Below are 10,032 nucleotides of genomic sequence, written 5' to 3'. Positions count from 1 at the left end.
GTACGGTGTGGGAAGGAAGCCACTCACGTATGGGGTGAGACATCTTGTGTGCTCATTGTCACAGCACATGCAGAAACGCAGAGATGGTTAATCCATACAGCGGATTGTGCATCATGCTGCTCTTCAGTGTTATAACAAGCTCTTGCATTCTCCTACATTACTCAAAGCCTTAAGCCCAAGTGAGGGGGTTGCTCGGTGTTGCAAAAGGTCATGTATGCGTGCAATGTGGTTTGCAGGGGGATTTCATCATTGCTTTGCCTGAGGCTGGGGTTATTTATCCAAAGAACGGTCTGACAGATTGCTCACTGCTCCACCTGACTCTTCCAACAGATTGACCATGAACATCTGAGGGGAATAAACTAGGATATTTTGAACTTCAATGTCAATAAATTAAACCTGAAATATGTCTTGCATATGCTGAAGTAAAAGAAAACAGAGGAGCTGAACTATTAAAAAGATGGATAAGGTATATTATACAATTGTACAAAATACTTATTTCACACAATATTACTGAACAGACAATGGGATATTTAGAAGCAATTTATATGACCTTCCACATTCCATAGTAAATGAACACTTTCCCTGCTGACAGTGCTGACATACAACACACAACCCTTGCCATATTTCATACATTGTGCCTGAAGGTATTATGAGAGCCAACCTGCAGCATGTCAAAACATGTCAGCGATGGTAAATGATGATGTTACAAGCATAACTTATATACAAAAAAAAGTTGTAGCTATAATGGGAATGAAGAATCCATGAGTTTGTGATAATATTGTTGTACAGTCGATGTAGTAAAGATAGTAGTATTATGGTAAATTTACCATGACCTGCATGATCTCTGTAAACATACAATAATTATCTTACAATGACATCGTCCCATATATTCAGGCATTTCGAAAAATCAATAACCATTGCCTTCCTTTTATGGCAAGGTATGCAGTACTTTTTCTTTGAGAGTAGCATTCGGACTTGGGATACTTCTGGTTATTGATCTTAATACTTCATTTTGACAGCTTCATGTACTGAGCCTACAGTACATTAACCCTGCCATCTGTTGCCTGAAAGTTCTTGGTAAACATCAGGGAAAAACCTGTTTGACAGATGATGCATTTAATTGTGTTAAGATCTAAGACAGTCAAATCCATTCATTGCTATGACAATATAATTTACACAATGTGCCTCTGTTGGAATTCATTAAATGTCATTTCTGAAACCTTTAAAGTAATCAGTAAACATAACACCATTACACTTTTGAAATCTATATAGATTTTATTTTAACACTCTTTTTTACAGTAACCAGGAACATTCTGAGTTTTGACACAAATGCAAATTCGCCATGAAGGGCTGAACATTTTGGATATGGGCTGAACCTAAAATCACATAATTCCCAACTATATAGTAAGTGAAAATCAGTATATAAAAAGAGTAGAGTGTCTAAATTCACAGTATTCAGAAAACAGTAGGCAAAAAGTACCCATATGACCTACTACTTCTGGCGAGATTCTGAAGTGTGCATCCAATGGACACTTTACTATCCCATGAGGCCGCAGAAGAGGAGTTATCAATAGCAGTGAAGCGATGCAAATGGTAGGTCACATGACAAAGACAACATGATATATATAGAATTTACTTTTTTACAGTCATAAAATAATTACTCATTCAAAAAAGAAGTACCTACTCAGAGAGTAAGCGATTTCGGATGCAGCCTCTGTGTAAAATGATAAATGGCCACACCTAAAGTACTCACTCTTCCAACAGATAAATCATGTGTACCTTCACCTTTTCTGAGGCCTTACTCAGAAAACCTTGAATCCAGCATGACCAGCAGCACAGTTCAAGAAGTCCATGTTTTGCTGACCCAGGGTTACACAGTTAAAAAAAAAAAAAAACACTGAGTGACTTTATCGACCCAGACGTCATTCACTAGCCTCCCCCTCATTCATTTTTTAAAGTTAGACATCAACCTTCTTAGTATTTCTCAATCTAATCATCTGCTTTCTAATTTATTTTTGTAATAAGTGTATAGGTATACCCGAGGTAATAATAGTGTGTTTTTTTCTGCAATAGTTAAATCTCTGATGACTCAATAAGTGCAATTCACCTTTATTCCTTAAGGTGGCACTGTCTGATACACAATGATGAGTGATGTTTTGTCAAATTGAACCCTTCCAAGTTCCAAAAGGTAACAAAATATGCTTATTTATTCTTTTGTAATAGTCATTAAAATATCAAGAGTTTTATACTATTGCGGCAGTTAGAGATCCATTCGTGTTAGATGTAGATCGGGGTCGCTAAAGACCCGAATATGTAATAATTGCCGCTTGTAGAAACGTTCATGCATTTACAGTTTTTCGCAGTCGCTTTTTACATTGGCACAACAGTTAATGCAGTTCTCAAAACAATTAGTACAAACTGCAAAACCTAGTTGATAACCTGCAAAAGCGTGTCACTTGCTCAAAATGGATAGCTCATTCCTCAAAAGCAAGTATTCATGTCAATGAAAGTATCAGTGTCATCAAGATGAAAAGTCCTGACACCATTATTTATGAACAAGATAGTCAAATGGCTTTGTCATGTTTCCATTATGACAGTTTACTCTGTAAATGTTTTCCAATGCAAAAAAGTCAGATCTTGGTGACACTACCTGAAAATGCTCAAGACAGCACTATATACTATTTGCACAGCCATTTGAAAAATACAGTAAAGTGTTATGGTAAAGTAAAGTAAAGACATTACTGTATTTAGTGAGGTAACTGAGTACAAGACACTGAATATGTATGTTTCACATATTTACTGCATATGCTCTTTGCAATTGTGCAAAAGAAAAAATACACCCTTATTTACAACAAACATAATCTCCCTTTGAGTAGAGCTGTGCACAACTGTAAACAATATTGCAGTACATATTGGAACTGAACATACAACATACATAGTACTGTAATCATTCATGCACATCCAGACGTTCCTGATCAGTGAAAGCTGAGATTCACCTGAGAGAAATTGTTCAATTTAAAAAAAAGATATATGGAATGACTATTCAGCATTCACAAGTATAGTTCATTTTGACTGACATGACATAAGCAAATGATAATGTTATAAAACAGCAGAGAGTTGTATGAAAGCAATTGATGCATGTCCAAAAGCATTCGCAATTTGTTGGAAGGAATGAGAAACTGCTACTATGATGTGCACAAATGACTAAATGTTGTGGAGGATGAACTAACTGTTGTGCAAATGTAAATAGTGATGTGAGAAATGCACCAAAGCGACTGAGAAAAACTGTACGAGTTAATAGGCAAGTTCTGCATTATGGTAGCAGCTGTCTGCCATGTGCATCTCATCTGATCTCTCCATTGAGAAACTGTGAGATCTCACAGTAATGCTGTTTTTGCACTTCATAAATGTAAATGCTATAAAACTTAAAGAAAAATGTGTCTTGTAAAATTGAGTTTAATGCATTTTCCCCAGTCTCTGTATGTTACGACACCACTTCCTTTGAAACACTGTGGGAGTGTGGCCGCTGGGCTTACCACGGGATCAGAGCACAAACGGTATTAAAGCTTTCCTTGATTTTGGATAGTCTTCAAATTTTGTTAGATACCACCTGTAAAATAAAATGGCATATTTTAAACAACAATCTGTCATACTGATATCAAAAAATTTATTATTATAGAACATATCTAGGTCATATTTCATGAAAAATAAAATAAAATATGATTTAATATATTATTGCAGATGTGAAAGCACTTCAATAAATGAAAGTGTAAAAACATTATAGAAGTTTAAGTTTAATGTAAAATCAATCTAATAGACAATTTTTTTTATACAAAAATTAAATAAAAATTATATTTACACACACACATATACACACACATATATATATATATATATATATATATATATATATATATATATATTTATATTTACACATACACACATATATATATATATATGTATATGTGTATGTGTAAATATAAAAATATATATATATATATATATATGTGTGTGTGTGTGTGTGTGTGTGTGTGTGTGTGTGTGTGTGTGTGTGTGTGTGTGTGTGTGTGTGTGTGTGTGTGTGTGTGTGTGTGTGTGTGTGTGTGTGTGTGTGTGTGTGTGTGTGTGTGTGTGTGTGTGTGTGTGTGTGTGTGTGTGTGTGTGTGTGTGTGTGTGTGTGTGTGTATATATATATATATATATATATATATATATATACATACATACTACACACATATATATATATACACATATGTATGTATATATGTGTGTGTGTGTTTATATATATGTGTAAATATAATTTTTATTAAATTTTTTGTATATAAAAAAAAGGCAATATGACATTTTCACAGGATGAATTTTGAGCGTTTATGCTTTCGATTACCGGTATACCCAATTTATGATGATTACTAAAATATGTGAAAGGAAAATGGAAAAAGTGCACCAATGTCCTGCTACCAGGATACTGTCAGTTAACAAGTTAAATGTTTAAATAGTTATATGTCATTGTAGTAGCTGTTGAAATTCCTTTATGCTTATTGAAATCAGTTATTTATTATATAATATTACAGGAATGAGAATCTAATGAAAATAATCATTGGGAAAATGAAAATTACTCACATAAATCATCTACAATTTATGGGGGAAAGAATTTGCTTAACTGTGATGAAAATCTTGACTGTCCTAAAATAGGCTTCATCTTTTAAATTTATGAAATATTATTAAAATATATATTTATATTTCTTATGATTCTGGAATTAAATCAGACACATGAGAATTGATAAATTAGAACTGAAAGCATTTTTTTGGGGATAATTGCAGTCACATTGAGAAAGAATCCATTGTTTCAGACTGTAATGCCTTACTTGTGGTGGGCCATTCCTCTGCAGGACAGCACAATAAGAGTGAAGAGAGCGAAAGCTGCACTATGGACCGAGTGACCGGCCAGAGCAAATCCAGCCCATTCCACAATCTCACCTAAGAAGTTCGCTCCAGATACATACTTAAACATGCCCCCTATGAACAGAAAATAGTTTTGAAGAGACACTCAAATGGAAGACATCACACAAACAGTCTGTTTGCAAAGCAATAAGAAACTAATTTCAAGTCAGTTTTAAAGCAGTGAAACTGCATCACATGTGTCTAATGAAGTGTGAAACCATCTGACCAGCATGCTGTCTGGTTTAATTTGTCAGAAATAAAGCATGTCTGATTCGTCATGTCAGTCATCACTTCTGCATCAAATAAAACAAGAACAAGCTTTTGGATCTAAAACAACTTTGACATACCACAATAATTTAAAATCCCTTTGAAGGCTGACTGACTGAAAAAAAGCATAATATTTTTTGATAATATCATCTGAAGTTGTGATGTTAGACAGCTTTAAAATACTTTTAATAAAAAAGAAAAAGTTAGTGATATAAGAGATGATTTACATGATTTATATTTTGCATGGACTGAGTGTTTAGGAAAAGAGATAGAAGTGCATGTCACAAATTATTATGATCTCTGGAGCTGGTTGGTCCTGACAAGTTGCTGAGGAAATGAGTCATGACCAGCAAGGGCATCTATTTTTATTTTCACTCCGAGTCAAAGCCAAATTCAAAAGATGTTTTAGCATTACGTCAACACTCAAACCAGCACTGAAGAGGACGCCCTAGTGTTGACCACCCATCTGAGCTGAATGCATGTGGTATGGTTCAAATGATTTGTGTTCTGTTCTAAATACTCTTGAATTTTTATGTATATTGGCACTGTGCGTTTATGAACATTTTATGAATTGTGAGCATTTAAATAGTGTGATTGAGTCAAAACAGTCTATTCCTAAAATCTAAAGCTGCATGCCATGTTCCTAAGCTGTCACTCAAAATGTTGTGATTGTTTTATAATTACGTGGAAAATGGTAAACATTTTAGTCCATTTCAATTGAACAATTTAGGCCACATTTCTCTCTCTAACACATTTCCAATCCATAAATGGTGCTGTAAGTTTAAAAATTATTGTCTTACCTCGAGGTATCTTATAGCCAGTCTCTCCAGGCTTGCGAAGGTTCCTGAGGATATGGTCAGAGTGAATGTTAATGATCCATCCCAGGAACCACATACAAGACCCTGAAAAAAAAAATAGATTCAAAATATGAAACATTCTGCACAACTGTTTTCAACATTGATAGATCAGAAATGTTTCTTGAGCAGCAAATCAGCATTCAGAAGGATCACGTAACACTGAAGACTATAATGATGCTGAAATAGTCAGCTTTGCCATCACAGGAATAAATTAAATTTTACTATATATATATATATATATATATATATATATATATACACACTAACAGAATTTTGTCCAGATTATTGAATACTGTAATAAAATAATAGCTACAAAAGCATGTAGGGAATGCAGATGAATACAGTGAATGACAGCTCATGTTCAGTCAACCATGACATGTCAGCTAGAGTTCAGAAAGAAAAACCAATATACTCTGCAGTGGTCAATGTTAAAGTAACCAGGTCAGGTGACCTAAGGATCAGGGAAAAGATCTAGAACGTGAGAGTAACAATAATCCTGATAAGTGATTTTTTTTAATGTCTCTTCCTTGACGAATAGTCATTGAATGTGTCGTGTTCTCTCATATCCATGCTGATGGTGGCCTGGTGGTGATGGATGAATTCCAGTGTCAGCTCTTAAAATGGAATATTTCAGTATTTATGATGAATAATTAATCCGTGCAAATCATATATTTAAAAAAAAAAAAATTCATATGCTCTACTAATCTTTAATCAAAATAACTTCCCCCTCCCTTCTACAAAAACATCTCTTTTCTTCTCTCATGACGTGTTTACTGGTGCGAGGGCGGAACGGTCCGTGTACTTTTTGATCATTTCACTTCCTGTTTGGAATGGAATAAGGAGACATGAAAACAAGCTCGTTTATTCGTTTTTTAGTTGTTTAAAAAACGAAAAATGAGATTTTAGCTTGATTTTTCATTTTTCGTTTGTGGTTTACAAATCGGTTCATGGGTTCGATATTTCATTTGCCCACGTGAGCGGCGCTGAAACGCCCCTTTAATTTGATTGGTCAAAACGCTCCGCCTTCAGTCGGCTACAAGCTTTTCTTTCTGTCAGGCAGAATAAGAGTCAGTACGAACCACAAACGAAAAAAAAAAAAAAAAAAAGAGCCAAAACCTCATTTTTCGTTTTTTAAACTAAACTAAAAAAACTAATAAACGAGCTGGTATTTCATTTCTCATTATTCCATTCCAAACAGGAAATGAAATGATCAAAAAGTACACAGACCCGGAACAACCTGTCACTCACATGACATCACAGCAATAGCGAACAATAGAGATCCAACAATCCAATCAATTTCCAATAGACAAAATCAAGTCCCGCCCTGCATTTTTTCTAGTTCGAGAAGCGGTTTCACCAAAGCCCGTCTACGGAAAGCCTGTTCACTCCAACGCCCTATTAAGTCCTATTGGTTGTAGTTCCAATCAGAGTTCCACTGGGGGCGCTCGCCATGAGTGCAAAATTAATGGGAGTCAATGGGGCTAGACGGCTAAATTTGTCTCCCTCACCCGATTGCCGTTGAGAAATCTCAGATTTGATTGTAGGTTTTGCAAGTTCAACATGGGTTATAGATCGAAAGTTGAATGAACGAGTACTTATTTCTTTTCGATTTCTTACAGGTTGAGTTGTTGTTGCCCATAACACGCTAGCATTCTGCTAATGACGTCACGTCATTGACATTTTGAAAGACTTTTTAAAGCAAATAAGTGACTCTAAAAAAATCTAACACCAAGCAATGTGTAATTTCTTTGCATCCCCTTTCGAAAACAACATTCAAATTACTAGACAAAAAATTATATCCTAAGAAAAGTGGATTTTGAGCGGTATAGCTACATAGACCTAGCCTGACGTCGTCATACTCAATTCTAGTCAGAATGTGAGTCTGATACTTTTCCATAGAGATTTGATTATGGGGCGTGTCTCAACCAAACCAGGAAAAAAAAAACACTCTGCACTCAATTGGATAGACCTACAACCAATCAGAGCAACGGAGTAAATGACGCATGTTCTTCATTCATATTTTCAACCAACAAAATGTCGCGGCTCTCTGTTCCTCTTTTAAAATGAATGCGCTGTCGATATAACAGACGCGATGGCGGAATCTACACATGATGTTTCATAAACAAAGTTCGGGAGGAGCACGTACAAATAATCAATCCAATATAAACTTGTCATCAAACAATACCATGTCTAACGTTACCCTATCTATCAGCATGAGGAAGCATATTCACTCTGTAAACTTACCTAACACTCCTTGACAGTTTTTCAGCATCCCTCCACCACCCCGAATCCTCACTCTTGTCTTGTTCTCTCACAACCAGGAATACGGGGGAGCATGGCTACCGAGCCCACAGCCCTCTCCTCGGACAGCACGTCATATACGCATTTATTCTATCGACTTATTTGTGTGAAATCTTATATACGCATTTATTCTATCTGACTTATTTGTAAATGTGAACTCGTGAAATCTCAATTCTCCAGCAGCAGTCGTCTTTGTTGTAAACTAATTCAAATCAAGCGCTCTTTGGTGACGTGGACGATTACGTTGCATTGCTCATCTGTCCATCATCGTATAAAGCCCGCCCTGACAATTTGATTGGTCCGAACAATTTTTGTTCGGGCATAATAGCTCCTCAACGGAGCGAGTCCAGACCGAACTTCCCGACCAAAAAATATTGTGGGCGGGGTTCGGGCTGGCACCCAGGCTAACATAGACCTCCATTCATTCTGCACTCGTCATGTGAGCGCCCTCATATGGAACAAGAGTGGAACTGCAACCGGAAGTTTATTGAGTGGCACTTCTCCCCTCATTAGACTTTCTCTGGTTTCACTCACATATAAGTCACAATAAGGAGATTTCAACTTTAAAAGGTTGAAAGAAATCAACACTAGATTCTATCATATATGAAAGAGAATAAGGATACTAGGATCCTAATACTAGGATGATTGAAAATGAAACTTATACACTGTGAATAATTACTCACTAGCACCCACCTGTGACGAAACAGGGATGTGTAACCCAATCAGGTGGGTAATCTGCATAGTGACTCAAGTATCTTGCCTGCAGGTATCCATTATAGATGCAGAAGACAAAGGCAATAGCAAACGAGATGAATGGTGTTGATTTTCCTCCTCGAATTAAAAATGGGTAGATGAGGGACCTAGGAGAAATACATGTTTAATATAAAGTTGCCTCTTGCAAGACAATATAAAATAATTTACTGACACATGTATGGACTTTTCCTCACCCCAATTGTATATGTTGCGTAACAAAAACAAATCCTACCTTTGCGCGTAATGGCAAAAGAACATGAGAAGAAGCAGTTGGTTGGGCAGGTGTATTATCTTTGCACATGGACTCCATAGTACCAAACACAAAGGCACCAGAAAAGCCGGCAGTTCTTGAACGAACCAGGCGAACTTGACATTCACAGGGAATCCAAACCTGCTGGATGCATATCTCCCATAGGGCACGTGCTCAAAGAGTAAAGTCACAAAAGTTATGAATGCCATCACCATCATCAAGTACGATAAACAATCCAAAACGTACCGTTCTTCCTCCTCCGAAGAAAATAATATCTTCAGAATAGCGTCCATAGTTGCTAATGGAAATACTACTTATAAGCAGAAAAAAGGTTTAGGTAATGTTTGTTTGTGTGTAACTCGTTCTCGTGCACGAACTGACTCCATGGAAATCTGGGAGACCCGCCCATCAACTGTTTGTTTTTAGCCAATCAGGAGAGCCAATGGGCGGGGTATAGGTCAAAACACGCCTTCATATATGCAAGTAAATAAATTAGAACAGCAAGAAGCAATAATATTTAACTAAAATGTTGACCCAATTTAACCAGTTTCTGAGAAAATACAGAAAATCAAATCTAACTTTCTAAAGATGTCACGGGTGAGACTTTTGTAATATGCTGAAACCTCAAATTTTAATTAGGCATATTTTTTATTTATATATATA

At 36.0% G+C, this 10,032-nt stretch overlaps 1 protein-coding gene across 2 annotated transcripts; it reads right to left on the bottom strand.

Moving 5' to 3' along the window:
* Positions 1-2,781: 2,781 nt before the first annotated feature.
* srd5a1 (steroid-5-alpha-reductase, alpha polypeptide 1 (3-oxo-5 alpha-steroid delta 4-dehydrogenase alpha 1)) lies at positions 2,782-9,793 on the bottom strand. 2 transcript variants are annotated; one of them, XM_084423626.1, is made up of 6 exons: positions 9,616-9,793; positions 9,352-9,525; positions 9,060-9,226; positions 6,009-6,110; positions 4,866-5,016; positions 2,782-3,610 (listed from the first exon to the last, which is right to left on the bottom strand). In XM_084423626.1, the coding sequence occupies exons 1-6, from the start codon at positions 9,660-9,662 to the stop codon at positions 3,544-3,546; spliced, it is 708 nt and encodes a 235-aa protein (XP_084279752.1). In that variant the 5' UTR covers positions 9,663-9,793; the 3' UTR covers positions 2,782-3,543. The 2 variants fall into 2 exon arrangements, with proteins under 2 accessions (XP_084279752.1, XP_084279751.1); XM_084423625.1 differs by having other exon boundaries at positions 2,790-3,610; positions 9,352-9,760.
* Between the last annotated feature and the right edge of the window lie 239 nt (positions 9,794-10,032).

Source organism: Rutilus rutilus (assembly GCF_951802725.1).
Source record: "Rutilus rutilus genome assembly, chromosome: 11".
Classification (NCBI taxonomy): Eukaryota; Metazoa; Chordata; class Actinopteri; order Cypriniformes; family Leuciscidae; genus Rutilus; species Rutilus rutilus.
The sequence above is the reverse complement of the archived record's forward strand: the minus strand, read 5'-3'. Positions and strand labels throughout refer to the sequence as shown.

Bases quoted from the DNA above. Each gene is read 5' to 3' on its own strand.
- srd5a1 (XM_084423625.1), bottom strand. From the start codon at position 9,662: ATGGACGCTATTCTGAAGATATTATTTTCTTCGGAGGAGGAAGAACGG. The intron at 9,227-9,351 runs GTAGGATTTGTT...TATTTCTCCTAG, and splicing joins TTTTGCCATTACGCGCAAAG to GTCCCTCATCTACCCATTTT. The intron at 3,611-4,865 runs GTAAGGCATTAC...TTTATTTTACAG, and splicing joins AGAGGAATGGCCCACCACAA to GTGGTATCTAACAAAATTTG.